The 15,547-nt window shown below is 38.0% G+C and overlaps 3 protein-coding genes across 3 annotated transcripts; 2 read left to right on the forward strand and 1 right to left on the reverse strand.

The window, feature by feature from the left end:
• Window positions 1–251: 251 nt before the first annotated feature.
• Window positions 252–2,236, forward strand: LOC135947217 (uncharacterized). The gene is made up of 3 exons (XM_065495907.1): window positions 252–425; window positions 566–1,138; window positions 1,747–2,236. Exons 2-3 carry the CDS (start codon window positions 568–570, stop codon window positions 2,148–2,150), a joined length of 975 nt encoding a protein of 324 aa, XP_065351979.1. The 5' UTR covers window positions 252–425; window positions 566–567; the 3' UTR covers window positions 2,151–2,236.
• A 61-nt stretch (window positions 2,237–2,297) lies between these two features.
• On the reverse strand, window positions 2,298–4,545 carry LOC135947219 (uncharacterized). Its single transcript, XM_065495909.1, has 3 exons — window positions 4,233–4,545; window positions 3,904–4,154; window positions 2,298–2,513 (listed from the first exon to the last, which is right to left on the reverse strand). The coding sequence occupies exons 1-3, from the start codon at window positions 4,255–4,257 to the stop codon at window positions 2,298–2,300; spliced, it is 492 nt and encodes a 163-aa protein (XP_065351981.1). The 5' UTR covers window positions 4,258–4,545.
• A 6,189-nt stretch (window positions 4,546–10,734) lies between these two features.
• On the forward strand, window positions 10,735–12,503 carry LOC135946488 (E3 ubiquitin-protein ligase rnf146-like). Its single transcript, XM_065494714.1, has 2 exons — window positions 10,735–10,863; window positions 11,047–12,503. The coding sequence occupies exons 1-2, from the start codon at window positions 10,794–10,796 to the stop codon at window positions 11,493–11,495; spliced, it is 519 nt and encodes a 172-aa protein (XP_065350786.1). The 5' UTR covers window positions 10,735–10,793; the 3' UTR covers window positions 11,496–12,503.
• Window positions 12,504–15,547: the final 3,044 nt, after the last annotated feature.

The following is a 15,547-nucleotide window of genomic DNA, read 5'->3' on the forward strand; positions in this document are numbered from 1 at the left end:
CAAGGCCAAGAGAAGCAACAAGAGACTTATGTTAGAGAGACCAGATCCTCTTTGTTTGATAGAAGAAGTAAGTTACTGATCTGCTCGTTGGTGGCGCGTAGAAAAATTCTATCGGCTAATCAGAGATCGCCGACAGCAGAAAAGTAAGCGCAGGGATAGGGAGAGATCAGCAAGGCGGCTTCTGATTGGCTGAAAAAGTGTTCAGAGCGCTGCCACTTTGCTAGCTTCTCACTCTGACGGGACCAGACGGGACTGACGGCCGTTTCTCTACAAAAGTGAAAATAAGGACGAGGCAAGTTTCCACAGCTGATTGAAATTCTTGAGGCGCCGACCGCAGAATTCTTAATCATGTAATCTTGAGTTTTTAACACAAATTTGAATGATTATGAAGGGACATTTCGCTCGGTTCTGACTCAAACAGCATGGTATGTATATATGTACAAATTCTTCATTCTTACAAAATGAAAACATACATATTATGTACATTATATTATGCGTGCTTTAAATAATAAAGTGACGTGTTGTGTTGTATTATAATATTATGTTTTTTCGTTTTTGCTTCTAGAAATGAGGACGAGTCTTATCACTAGACGGAGAAAAACTGCCAAAGATCTCAGAGGATATAAAATGGGCACTGATGTGAATGGAAACGGAGACACTCCGCAGCAGGGTTCAGATGGAGAGGAGGACGACGACCTGTCGAGGGCCGACGAATCCGGAAGCAGCTTCGAGCATCAGGATGACGTCCCCGTCCCCATCACACCCCCTACACCTGAGACATCCTCTTCGTCTGACCACTGTACACATGACCCTGCCAAAGGTGACGATGGAGCTAAAGGCGCCAAATCTTCGTTACTGCAGGGGATCAAATTTGCTGTTGTGATCTTGGGACTTGCACTCATCTGTCAATCATTGAGCTATTTTGATAAGAGTAAATCTCAAACTGAGGCAATTGATGTCGGAAAATGTGATAGCACAATGGGAAACATCCTGGAGAACCTGAAACACCTGCAGACTGAGTTTCCTGGCCAAGAATCGAAATTCTGGAACCAGCTGAAAGGTGGCGTCGGGGATTTGCTGCGGGAGAACAAGCCTCTAGTCATGCTCCTCATTCACACTCCTCAAAATGATCTAACAGGTATACAATAATGATTTCACTACAACAAGAGAACACCGCCACTCTTGGAGTAACTCAAACTCATCGAGTTAATTTTTGAAAGTTGGGACGTGGTTACGTGGTTCCCAGGAAAATTGTTAAAGAAGGTGTGGCACATGATGAAAAGCGCGGGAAATTCTAAAATTACACGTAGGAATTTTGAATGGGGGCCTGGCACATTGAAAAAAAGGAGTATCAAGTACCGTGAGAAATCTTAATATAACTGGCGGGAATTTTGAATTGAGACTTTGTTTTCTGGAAAGAAGGCGCGGCACTTATTGAACAGCGCAGGAAAATCGTAAAATTTAAAGATTTTACTGAAAACTTGAAGGAAATTTTTGAAATGAGGGCGCGCCTCCCTGGAAAACTTAAAATGAGGTGTGGCATCCACGCAAAATCGAAATGTAACTGGCGGGAATTTTGAAATGGGCGCGTGGCTCAGAAAATTGCTAAAGAATTCGCGGGAAAATTGTATTAACTTAAATTTTTGGACTAAAATCCTGATTTTTCGGTTGAACAAAAATATTCGATTTAAATATGACCTTTTTAATTCGTCTGTAATAATCAAAAACTCCATTCTAACATGACAGCAAACTGCCTGGCTCACAAGTTGTTGACGTCATTGGCCCCGAACGCCTCATCCATCCGTGCGTCGAGCGTGGAAGAGCTAGAAGACTACGGCAGCCTGGTGGAGCAGCTGAGAACCGAGTTGTCGGACGCGAAAGGCGTCTTTCTCGAAGGTCTGCACAAGCTGCCTGGACATCTAGCTTTGGCCCTGCACGTGGTTTGCGACCGCGAAAGCCCCCTCGTGGCCGGATCGGTGGTCGTCATGACCTTGGAGGTCGCCAGTCTGGACAGAAAGGGGGCTGAGAACGTACTGACTGATTTGTGGAAGGGCCACATGTGCGAGGACAAGTTTCCCGCCCTGCTGGTCAGGGTGGCAGCCGTCGTGCTGGCAGTCGAGCCGCACGACACTCTGCCCGAATCCTGTTAAATATGATCTTGAAATGTGCCAAATTGAAACAAAAGCTGTGTTAATTTTCCAAATTTATATAATATAAATGCAGATGGTTTCATTGATCTAAGTATTTTAATTACAAATTCTCGCCTTGATTGCGATTCTGTCGAGCCGGATAATGACTCAAGAAGCGATTTCCGATAACGAGAGGATTTCAAATGAGGTGTTGCAGCTCTCAGGTTGGTCAGAGGTAGAAATCGGGGCAGCGCAACGCTTGCACGAATCCTGTCTCTCGTCCGTTGAGTTTTGGGCGCAGGGAAGGATCTCATTGTTGTCTTCGCCTTCCACGACGTCAGTGTAGGTCGAAACCTGATCTCTGACTTTTGGGGTTGAGGTCACCTAATCGAAAAAATCCTTTGTGATTATAAAAAATCAAAACAGATTGTTTTTCCAATTTTTTTAAAAAGCCAAATTTTAAAAAATTGCAGGTCTCACGGAAGCTCACTATATCAAAAGGGGAAATTTTGCAAAGATGGAGGAGAGTCAAAATATTTGTCTAAAATCATCCAAATTTAATTTAAGAAACAACTTCTAAAGTTTAAAAAAAAACCTCAAGAGAATCAAAATTTAAAAAAAATGCGAGACAGCCAAAATGTACGTTTTTCAATGGAGAAAATTGAACTTTTTAAAGTCCGTGGTCATGGTTTTCCCCTTTATGTTTAGAAATTGCACCCCAATTTAAAAAATGGTGTTTTTCCTTCTATAAATGGAGAGAATTTGCAAATGCGCTGAATTTACGCCGTTCTTTATTAGATTTTTGGTGCCAACGAGATTTCACTTGTTTATTTATGGGATTGAAAATCCCCCCCCACCCATAGGTGGGGGGGGATTTTAGTCTGAAATTAAAATTGTATCAATGGTTGGCTTTTATTGGTGTCGATAGATTCCTAGGGTTTTGATTTTTTGAACCCCGGAACTCAAATCCTGTGAAAATTAATTGTTAAAAAAACACATTTTTTAATCTGGACTTGAAATAATTTCTCAATCCTTCAAAATAGGGGATTATTTCCCATTGGTTTTACGGTCAGGAAGTGATTTACGACGAAATTAAAATCAGAATTGACGAAAACCTACTAAACGGCTTTTAAGAATACTCATTGACAGTTCCAATGAAGGGTTAATTTAATTCAGAAATTCCACCCCCCCCCCCCAGTTATGACCTCGAAAAGTCAAAATTAATTATTTTTAGTTTAATTTGGGTCAAAGCCAGCTGATATCTACACAAAATTCCAAAAATCTCGATTTTCAGGGCGTTTTCTCAAATTTGACTTTAATTTTTTCGAAAAAGAGCTCAAGGAAAATGTCACCATTTTTATATGTTGTTGCCTCAAGTTTGGATTTTCAAAATTTTATCACTAGGGTACGCCTGATCTTTTTTAAAAAAGTCGATCCGATTTTTGTGATTTTGACCTCCGATGTTGGCCTTACCAAAGGCAACTTGCTACGCATCAAATGTGGAACATTTTTCTTGAAAATTTTTAATATACTTCAATCCAGGCAAAGGTTTTTTTTATTTTATGAGTAAAATCGCTTTTACAAAAAAAATTGAGCCCCTCTAAAATTTAACATTTTATAAATTAAAAAAAAATTAAAGTTCTAAAACTTAGAAAAATTGAGCTTGCAAGCTCTGAAACCAGTTTTTGCTAAAAATTCCGATAGTTACATATAAATTTATCTTTTGCCAGACGATCCAAAATAAAAACGAAATAGTATCAAATGAAACACTCACTGTCCTTTTGAAGAAGGTGCATTTGTAGGTTATGTAGTAGTTGACTGGACCGTGGCGGACCACAATCGACTCAGCTGCGGCTCGTTTGTCACTGCAAATTGGATTCTTTTGGCGCCCTTTGCACGGAGATGCTGATTCATCATCCAGGCAGAAACGAGACTGCAGCTCATTTTGGACCCACGAGTAGATTATCAGGGTCCAGGTCGTCAAGGCCACCACGACCAGCGCCAACAGCACGGACTCTACCTCACCTTCATAATTGAATTTAAAAAAATCTTAATCGTGATTTTATAAATATTTTTAGCACTTTTTCAGTAAGTAAAATTTACCCAAGAATTCTAAAACGTTGTTCATGTTGCGTTGCTCTCTGACTCAATAATGCAAAAGGAATTCCAATTACGCACAAACAATGCTCAGATACCAAAAATTTATTTGGGTAGCCTGCAGAATAAAACGTGTCTAATCTTGAAAGACGAGAATTCTCTCCGCTTTAATTTTGAATGTGCAGGTGATGTAAAAGCATTATTTCCGCTCTTTGCTTGATAAGATTAGTAGGTCGGTCTTGTGCATAATTCGTCACAGAAGAATGCACGGCAGGAAAAAATGTGCCAAATACGATTTTATTATTTACTTTCTCTTCATCTCGTTTTGTAGATATTGTAAAATACCGTTATTTTTCCGGGATTTTCTGGTTTTCTGTAGAAACGAAAAGTATTAAATGATTCGGCTAAAAATCCGGCGAGTTAACGTACGCTTTTTGACTTGCGTGTGACAAATTGAAGGGCTTTACCGTGCCGTGAAAAACGAACTGTTAATACGCATCAGAAGGCAGTGTTTCCCTTTCCTTTCAAAAGAAGACAATGACATTTCGTTGCCCTGACACTTTACTAACTAAGAGATGATGATAAAAAAGTGAAATTAAAATTATTTGAATTAAAAAAAAGGCAAAAATGAAGCTTGTTTTTTTAAACTACAACTTTGAAAAATTAAAACTAAAAGCTCCAGGCCGTCACGTTTTGGTTGGAAATTTTGGAAAAATTCGTTGAAATTTTGCAGAAGTATGAAATTAGCACATCATTTGATTCGCTAAAAATTGAAAGTTTTTATTGTAATTAGGGAAGATTTTTTAAGTCACGGAAAAATTCCTGGAGATATTGCAATTGGTCCCAGGGGAGAGAGATGGGAAAACCACCAAATGCACAGATTTGGTAGCGATTAGCGCATTAACTTAAGGGCTGCCGCGTCGATTTTCTCAAAAAATATTTTTTTTCCACAAAATAGTTAAAGAAAAAATCGAAATCGTTCTAGTTTATATATACTTTTTTCGAAAAGTTCAGAAAATGTTATTTTAAAACTGCAATGTGAAATTTTTTAAATTTACATTTGTTGGAAAAAATATTACGAGCAGTCCAGCCAGTTCGTTTAAAGTTTCAAACATAAAAATTTGACCTTTTGGTAAATTGAAAAGTTTTAAACGACATTTTAATAATTTATTTATCTATTTTTTTCCAAACCATAACTTTGTAGACATTATAGAACACGTCTGGTTATTAGCGATTTTCTAAAAATAAATCTTTTGAAAGTTGACAAAATAGGTCAAAATATGCGAAGTTAAAAAATGTTTCTTTACCCTCTAAGTTTAATTTTTAGCTTGAAATTCTTAAAAGTAGGCCAAACTATTTCACGAAGGTTAAAAAATTGCACTATTTGCTGATTTAGGACGGTTTAAGATGTTTTCAAATGTAGAAATTGCATAATTCTTTCTCATTTTATGGTCCTGAGAAGGTCGAAAACGCGCAGAAAAATACTCAACTGACTAAAACTCAATCAATCACATTTTTTACGGGTTTTTTTTCTTTGCTGTCGAGAGATATCTATTAAGAAATTTAATTTTAGGGTTCGATTAATTTATTTGAAAGCAAACTTAATGTTTATTTTTTTTCTTTTTTTACAAAAATAGTACCTCAGATTGAGATAAGATTATCAGTTTTGAAGTTACTCCAGTTTTAAGAATCAAAAAACCGAAAGCTTAAAGAGAAATGCACAGAGTAGCAGCAAAATATTGCAGGCGGGTGAGCTTTGGTTGCACCCATTAGAACAATAAATTGACTCTCCTTCTTGGCGGCGGCGCCCGCGAGGTTGGATTTTCGCGTGGTCAGCCAAGCGCACAAAATCTCTTCCTGCGCTTTTTCAGTCTGGTCCGAAGTGAGTATTGTCAGTCGTCAGCCAGCCTTGTAGAGATTTAGTTAAGCTGCGCGTTTTCTCTGACATTTAATGGGGCTGAAAGCCTGCAAGTGCACCCCTCGGGTCCACCGCGCGTCGCCCGCCGAGGGAGAAAGTTTTTGAGCGCCGACCAGTGTGCGATTGTTATTGGCTCCGCAAATTGGCTTTATATTGGACTCTGATTTATTAATATTTGCTCGCTCGCCCACTGGACAAAATGCAGCGAAAGTTGAACAGCTGTCACCAAGAGGGTTTGGTTGGCCTATAAAAATTTGAAACAGGAGCCGAAACGTGAGTAAATTCATATCTTTTATTGGTTTATTGCGTATTATGACGAAATATCACGTAAATTAAATTTGTCACTAAAAACAATTTTTTAAGCAAACAAATAAAAATGTGGCAAATTTTTTTCTCTCGAATCATTTTTTCTCCTCGGTTTGCGAATAATTTAGACACATTAATTCAAATAATCACAATTAATTAACTCGTTATTGTTGTCAAAAGAGAACAGTCATGTCACATAATATTTGTGACTTAATTGCAGATGAAAATAGGCTTCGATTCAGCTGCGATTTTTCTCATCATTGTGCTGCAGCATTTGGCGCTGAATTGCGTCGCCGCATTGAAATGCTTCAACTGCGAAGGCGACTTCTGCAAAGAAGCAGACATTGGAGACGCGAAAACTTGCAGACCAGGCTTTGACGTGTGCATGGTAATTTCCTTTTAAAACCTAATACCATTTATTGCTGTTTAAATTAAGTCACGAGCGATTTATGTGTTAAAGAATAGGTTTATTATATTTTTTGCTTAAAATTCTTTACCGAAAAACACGTCGTTAACAGGGTGTAATTCGTGTGAATTTTGAAAAATGGACGTAACACGTTTCAAATTTCGCGGAAAATTATTAAATGTTGACGAATTTTTACAGAGAACTAGCGGTAATTTTAAAATGGGGGCGTGGTTACCGGGAACATCACAAAACGCGGGGAAAGACCGTCTTTGACGAAGTTTCTGAGCACACCAATCGATTCTTGAGGGTCGAATTAGGAATAGTGGATATTTTTTACGACCAGAAAGTCCAGCGCGAACTTTTTTTTCCCGCCAAAACAATATGCAGAGAGACACCGCGCGTGTACGAATGACTTATTCTTTGACAGATCCAGCCAGCTCATACGCATGCGCACATCTCGCATTCATATTATTTTGGTGGGAAAAAAGTTCGCACGTCGCGCTGGACTTTTTGGTCGGAAAAAAAGCCATTTTACCTAATTCGACCCTCAAGAATCGATTGGTGTTCCCAGAAATTTCGTCAAAAGACGGTCTTTTAACATTTTTTACTCAAATATCATGTGAAATGTGATTTTCCTCAATTTAGAAAATTCTTTCTGGAAGAAAACGCGTGGAAAGAGTTTGCGGGACGTTGGATGCTTGCGGCTATGGTGCTTCGGAAAACTGGGCTCGCAGACTGGTGAGGCAGCTGAAAAACGCGATGGCTTCCACACAGAAAAGGTCAACATGGGGTAACTGAAATTAAGCTCAAACAAACTGGCTTGTAAAGTTAATATGTTTGTTTCATTCGCAGACCAGGAAGAGTACGAGAAACGTGATGAAACCTTTTGCTGTGATACTGATTTTTGCAACAGTTCGCAAAAAGTTAGACTTTTTCATCCGGCACTATTCGTTTCGCAAGTGCTTCTTATCATCTATTGGAAGTTTTTGGCAGATTGCTTTGTGTAAATAAAGAGAATAATTATGTTGAAAGAGAGCCCTCCAAGATTTTTTATCTTCCCTCATTTCTCAGCTCTGAATTTCAATTACTTTTGAAAGGTCACTGCTGCAGAGGTTGTGCAAAACCGACTGTCAATTAATTGTATTATTTTTCTTTATCATTTATAATGTCCGGTGTCGAGACACATATCCTCTTTTCGATTATTACATCCAAAAGCCAACAATCGTTCCATTATATCTTCCATAAATAAAGCGATTATTAACGACGAATTTTAAAAAAATGGTTATTTCACATTATATTGAAATTCAACAGTGTACTTTCTGCAAGTGCTCATGTGCAGATCTTTCAAATTATTATATTCCAAACTAATTATTGCTCACAAAGTTTTATCCATATTTTGTAAATCCATGAAATTAGCTCATTAATACGCTCACCATTTAATAAATCGCGATGGAATTATCGAAATGGAGCGAAAAAACCATTGACAAACCGTTAAATTTTTCAAAAAAAAAAAATGCAAAATTTGAAATTTAACCGTTTTGCTTGTTCTGATTTTTCAATATTAATCATCATAGAAGCTAGTTAACTGTTGCTAAATGATCGAAATACCTGCTAAAGCCAAGAATGCAAAAATATTCTTAATTTTGTGTTTGGAACTTTCATAAACTCTCTCAATCAATAATTTTATTTGACCTATTATCACTGAGACTTTTGTATAAATTTTAACTGTCCTGCTTAAACTTAACATGTTTCAAACATTCCACTAGAGAGTTGGTAATTAAAAAAATGGTTTTCGACCAAATTAAATACATTTTTGATATTCAGACTGTTTGGGCTTTCCAGATTAAAAAGCAACATTTTGAATCAGATTTTAATGTGGGCCGAGTACCAAATTTATCCCATTAATTTGGCCCTAAATAAATGGATTTTTACACAAAAATCAAGCATTTTTGACAATTTTTTGTCTAATCGGATATTATTCTTTAAACGCAAAAATTTTAGATGTATATTGGAAATTTTTTACTAAAATTAGATCATTAGTAATTGCCATTAAATGCTTTTATATAGGCTACGCAGATTAAATAAACACCAAAAGATTGCAAGTGATTTCTTATTTACTTTGAAATATATCGGGTGTATGTTAGAGGATAACTCACAAAACTCACAGAGAATATTCGAGAGAAAAAAAACTATATTTTTTCCCACAGATCGGAATTTTCAGAGGAACGCATTTCTAGGTCCCCCCTGACGTGAATGGTAAAAGGTTACTCCAGGCTGGAAAGAATAATCCTCATGGGATTGTCAATGCCAGGTATTTTTTTCTTCTCTCGTATAGTCGTTTTGGTACTTCCATCACGTTTTACTTTCAAACACCCAAAGCGCTTTTAGAAATGTGAGAAAGGTCTCAGCACTGGAACAAATTTATGTCGCTTCCAGGTGGTCTATCTTGTAAATCATTTTTGTTTGTTTCCCTGTTAAGTCGGAATCGTTTTTTTACTCGACGTTTCAAAAAAAGTTGTCACCCAGAAACTCATCTTTTCAACTCGACAGTAAAACGACCGCCGTAGCTACCAACCCATTCCATCTGTCATATTTTTGAAGAGGGACCTCTCTGTATTCATCTCAAAGAATGCGACCGCCCGCAAGGGATTAGGTGGCTTAGGATTCTTTAAATCATTTTACCCCCAGAAACCTTTGGTGTTCCCAAAGCCATGTGTGACACTTCTAAAAGTTAGCAACAATCGGAATGGGAAGGGCATTGAACATACATATATTTTGGAGCGTGAATTCCTGAGTACACAGAGTCGAATTTCATGTTTATTTATTTATTTTATTTGTCTACATACAACGATACAATAATTGAAGCTACTCAGTTATCAGTTCCTATTATCGCGTATTTAAAAATAAAGTCACACAAAATGAAATGAAAAAAGAAGATAAAATGACATATTATATTGTTTATATTTAAACTACTACTCACTTTAAATTTTCCTGAATTGATTCTGGATAATCGTGAATCGTGAGGAATGTATTGTTTGTTAAGACATTTTATATGCGACGGTTATTTTTGGTTTACGTTTTGGTTATAGGCCTTGTCCAGCGCGACTATCTTTTGATTGCCGCAGTTTCAGCGACATGTTCGCTTTGTACATGTGCCTTTTTTGTATGTATATTTGATATCAGTGAAATAAATTAATTTTACGAACATTTTGGAATATGAATATCATAAAGCGATAAATTGAAGGAGAGTCGGCCTGGACAAGATTTGATTTTTTTAATTTATTTTCTAATTTTTAGTTCCCGAAATCTATTATAATATTGAAAAATCGAGCATGATCGTTTTAGTATAGCGAGCTAAATCACACTTTTCCAAGAAGTGCTGATTTTAAATTTATTTTTCAAAATTGATTCATTCTTATCCTGCGTACATTATTTGAATAAGAAGATTAAAATAAAAAACTCTCTATACTTAATTCTTGTACAGCCAAAATCAAGTTCGTTGCTATGCGGACGACGGGTCGAAGAGGGGGTGGTTTCCAACATGTCCGCCACTGGTATATAAACTGGGGGTGACAATGAGCATCTTCTCATAAAACTGTCAGAACGTGTACCGCTGTCGCATCGCGCTTTGCTCCCTCTCCCTTTGCTCCGCTTCGCACACGCCGCTCTGTCAGTTTTTTCTAGTTGATCCATTGCATTTCTTTGGTAAGTGAATATTTTTTGTTTCCTCGCGTGTTATTCTTTTTAATAAGCATTTCACCATTTTCAAACATTTAAACACCCCATTTTTAAAAATTAAGAATAAAAACCGCGCGAAAAATCACGGAACAAATTTATAACTATATATATTCTTTTATCTTTAGGTGAAATGGCCGGATTGCAAGAACCCTGGGCCCTATGGACGAGCAGAGACCCTGATGGCGCTACCAGCTTCAACATGGCAAGGTGTCTGACGGACATTGACGAGGACATCGTCAATCTGGAGGACCAGGAAGGGGACGTGAATGGTGAGATTATGTCAATAAAATAAATTTTAGATATAATTGGCCTGCATGAAAATAAAAACGAGTAGTGATGCAAAATAAATTATAGTTTTTTATTCTTGCTTAGCTGTGTCGAATTCATTCTTCATAACATTTTTTATTTTGTTACCTAGCTTTGCTAATAGCTCTCTCGTTTTAATTCCTCAGAGGGCACCGAATGCCCCATCTGTCTTCTGGCCCTGGAGTTGCCTCTGCGCTTGCCCTGCTGCGGCCATTTATTCTGCTTTGAGTGCAGCTGGAGCAGATTGAATCGCTGCGCTATGTGCCGAACTCCAGTGCCACGCGAATTCTTGGACAAGCCCGAAGAGTTCCTCAGCAGTCCCCTTCCACAGCCAGCCACACAGTTCAGCTGGATTTTTAAGACCAGCGCCGGCTGGTGGCGTTTCTCGCCGCGCCAGGAGCAGGCGATAAGGCGGGCGTTGCGTTCAGGCACACCTGAGCTCAAACTCATCGTCGCGGGCAAGGAGGCTACCTTGGATTTCAAATCGCTTTTAATTAAGCAAAATCTCAAGGTAGGCGCCATTACAATTGCCCGCAATGGTAGCTTCGACGCTCTTGGGGTCGCTGGGCTCAAACACTGGCCGGCCTCTCCGTGACCGGTGGCTGCCAAGAAAACGAAGGTGATCTCGCCGCGTGGTGGATAACACACGTCCCTCGCGCGCCCATTCCTCGTCAATATCGTGTACATTTTTGTACATACTAAGTTCCTACTAATTAGTTTATCAATTAGTAAGTAAAGTCAAAAATGATAATTTTAGATTTTTTTTTTTAATTTTAATTTGTAAAAGTGATTTTCGGCATTTTTAACTTTTTTTAGCATAAATTTTGTACATAATTTAATTTAGATGTACATATCCTGATTCCTATAAATAGGAAAGTGTTATAAATATTTTTTGTCTGGCGGATTTCTTCAAACACTCAAACCTTTCTTGTCACAAATCAATCTCTGCCAAGATCCCAAAATGTTTGCTACTGTGTGCCGTTGTGGCAGGTGCAACTATAGGCACACGGATCGCGCTTGTTCGCTTGTGTGCTTCATTGGCACTGTAGAGAGCGTGCGGTCTCTGGGCATCATAGCGCCCAAATTTGGCTAGGTAATTTCCTAATAATTCGTCCGCCTCAAATGACCCTTATGACACAGCACAGAATATTATTATTCCTGCCTGACATTTCAATGATTACCTCCACAAGTTATCATTAAATATGTGATGGCACATTGTTCTGATGAGAAATGTCGGAAGAAAATTTAAAGTGCTTTTGCGGGTCACACATTTACGGCTGGATGGGAATACCTCTTTTTTTCTGACCGCCTTGGATTTGCTCATAAAATGTGTACCTAAAAATCTTGGCTAACATGAGACAAACGCCGCAGGTTTCGTGCAATAGTAGTCTGTATACCAAGTCGGAATATTTTAAATTTAACCCATTTACGGAATGTGTTAGAAAATGTGAAAGATATGTTTCTATACTTTTGTGGTATTATCTTTAATTGTGTCCCTTTATTGAGAACACGCTCGTGAATTCAGCTGTGAATTCTTATACTTGTGAAGTATTTGAAATGACTGACCTATTTGAAAAATAATAAAATTTGTTGATATGTGCGTACCTGAAATAAATTGTAAATTTTGTTTGTTTTGATATACTGAAAACAATAAAGCAAAATTGTTCAAAAATATAAAGACTTGATAATTTAATTTAATCAATACTCTTTCTTTTTTAAATTTTCGCATTTTTGAATTACTGTTGAGCGGGAAACACTACTGGTGGTCGGGAGCATCACGTCAGCAGCGGCATAGCAGCACGCAGAGGAGCTCTTGGAACCTGCAATGTTAGCGAGCCATCTGAGCGAGCTGTTAGCGGCGGATGAGCGACCAACTGCCGAGAACAGCGTGCATCGCCTTGAACGTGGAGCCGAGGACTGCTGCGTGTGGCCGTAATGAGCCCCCCATTAAAGAAATACCAATCTCTCCTTGATTTTAATGATCGTGAATTCGTCATGAGATTTTTGTTGATGAAATATTTATTAGACACCACAGGTGTACAACAACAGACATAAATATATACAACAATTAAACCACAGGTTAATCGTTAGTTTTTGCAAGTTTGTGAATTTTAGACGGTTGACTATTATTTTTTCTAAGTTTCAGATCATTGTGGGACACTCAAATGAGCACGAATCATGCATTTTAAGCAAAAAATTGTAGCAAAAAGTGATCCCTGTGCTTGCAGAAAAAAGTGACCCCTGTGCCGTCAGCGAAAAATTGACCCCTGTGCTTGCAGCAAAAGAATGACCCCTGTGCTTGCAGCACAAAAATGACCCCTGTGCTTGCAGCAAAAAGTGGCCTCCCTGCTTGGTTGGCGCTAGGTTTGCGTAGTGCGGTTTGGTGCGGGTTCAAATTTTGAAAAAAGACATGGGTGCGGTTTGGGTGCGTTACGAAATAAGCGGGTTCGATGCGGGTTTGGGTTGAAAATTTGTACCCGCGCAAAGCACTAGGTACAATATTATAATATGAAACTTTCACCTTCACCTAAAACCAATTTTAAGCGTTAACGAATTCCCGAATTAACCCTTTAAGAATCTATATAAAAATGAAAAGGTGTTATTTTTTGTTTTAACGATGATCGGTGTACGAAAACTCATTAAGATTTTCAGTCTTATGGCAACCGGTAAACTGTGTTTTCGTCACTAGTCAGCACTTTAAATTTTCTTGAACTGATTCTAGATAATTGTGAGGAATGTATTTTATGTTACACATATATAAATTCGACTGTTATTTTTAATAACTTAATCAACGTTCCAAATCTTTCTCGCAATTTCAAAATCAGCAATTCCTGAACTGATGATGAGAAATAAGGAAAGTTTTATGGTTAAGTGATAAGCGAATAGAGCACCATATAAGAGCTTTTGTGCCAATAGAATTACGCTAATGAAATCAAGGTCGAAAAGTCATCACTGGGACGCCGATGCGGGCTCAAATTTCAGACTCTTTATCCTCTTTACGCCGTAACAGACGACCAAAGTGCAATCAATATCGCCTCTTCTCTTGCCAATTTAAACATTAATTTTAACCGACGCGAATATTCTCAAATAAGGCGACTCTCAGTGTAGAAATTCGATAATTCCCACTTAATTGGCTCTCAGCTTTTATTTATTGAAATTAATTATCAATAGTTCTGTACTGAATTGTCAAAATTTTCCCTGAAAAATAACTCCCAGAGTTCAGCTTGCTTCTCCTCGTCCTCGGCCACCGCGTAATTATAAAGCGGGCGGGTGACACAGCTGCTCTGCTCTTTTTCGCTTTTTGCCAAGCGCCTGCTGAATAACCCAACTGGAGCACTCTTTCAAATAAAAATTAGCATTAGCAGCAATGCCACCGTGACTTTGGAGCAACCGTGAATTTAATACAAATTACGAAAGTTTTATAGCATGGATGAAATTAACTTCGTGCTCGTTGTTCAAAATACTTTATTCCTTCGACAAGTTTCGGCGTGATTGTGACCTCTCTGTGGAAAGAGACGGCCGGTGGGTCATCAGGGACATTTTCAATCTAGTGTCAGAAGCGTTATGATTATGTTATAAAATAGGATAAAAACTTTTAAAACGGAGAAAAATTGTAATAAACAGTGCCCTGCTGGGAGACGGAGCAATTAAAAAAATTCAAGATCTTCATTCAAGCAATATGCAACCGGCATGAGACGTGTGTTCGGCAGAAAGAATGAACAACAAGAGCTGCTTGTTGAAGAATAAATTTTAAATGCTAAAAATTCTCAAAATTATGTTTTCTCGGTTTTTATCATTGAACCACCACAAACAAATTTGTTAGTCCATGATGTAAAGAAATAAATGTACGTTTTGGATATTACAACGAATCTGGTCGAAGGTAGCATATTATTTATTTATTAATTGACATGCATTCGTGATCAGAGAGGGCGGGGCTTCATAAAAGCACCATTTTTCCTAATAAAAAGAAGCATGATCAGGTCATTTTGCCTGCACTGAATTTACATTTCATCCTTTTTGTTGGTATATCTGTGAAAAAGATTATTTTAAAAATAGAAGTTTTAAAATTAGAAGATATAGTTATTGGGACCCGGGTTTCAGCATTCGTGCTAGTGCAGTGCGCGCCCTTGCCGGTCCTCGGACAGAGATAAAAAGAGCAAAAAAAAAACGCAAAAATCTCTCTAAAAGCCAGTGTTCAGCTTCAATAGAGCTCCTACTGGCAATGAGGATCACGTTCATTCGAGATGAAAACAGAGTCACGATCAAGGGTCAGACGCGAGTCTGGCTGGCTTGATATTGAACTATTGGCCCTTGCGGGCTTTGCGCCCGGCCTCCACGAAACAGCGACAGGCGACAGTTAATCAAAACTGGACCATTGTGAAACATTTATTTGACAAGGGGTAGGTTTTGCTAAATTAGGACTTCTTCATTTTATACCTTAATTCTTATAACCAAAAGGCATAAACATGAATACTAGCTGTTCCGTTGGGAGACAAATAATTAAAAATAAACATAAATTTAAATTAAATATAAAAATTAATTAAAGTGTGCAGAGAAGGAAAAATGTTTTGCACAAAAATTGTTTCCTCGTATGTTTCACAATATTTGGCGATAACGCAATGACGCACATTATAGAGATCCACCTCT

This window comes from Cloeon dipterum, chromosome X (genome assembly GCF_949628265.1).
Source record: "Cloeon dipterum chromosome X, ieCloDipt1.1, whole genome shotgun sequence".
NCBI lineage: Eukaryota > Metazoa > Arthropoda > Insecta > Ephemeroptera > Baetidae > Cloeon > Cloeon dipterum.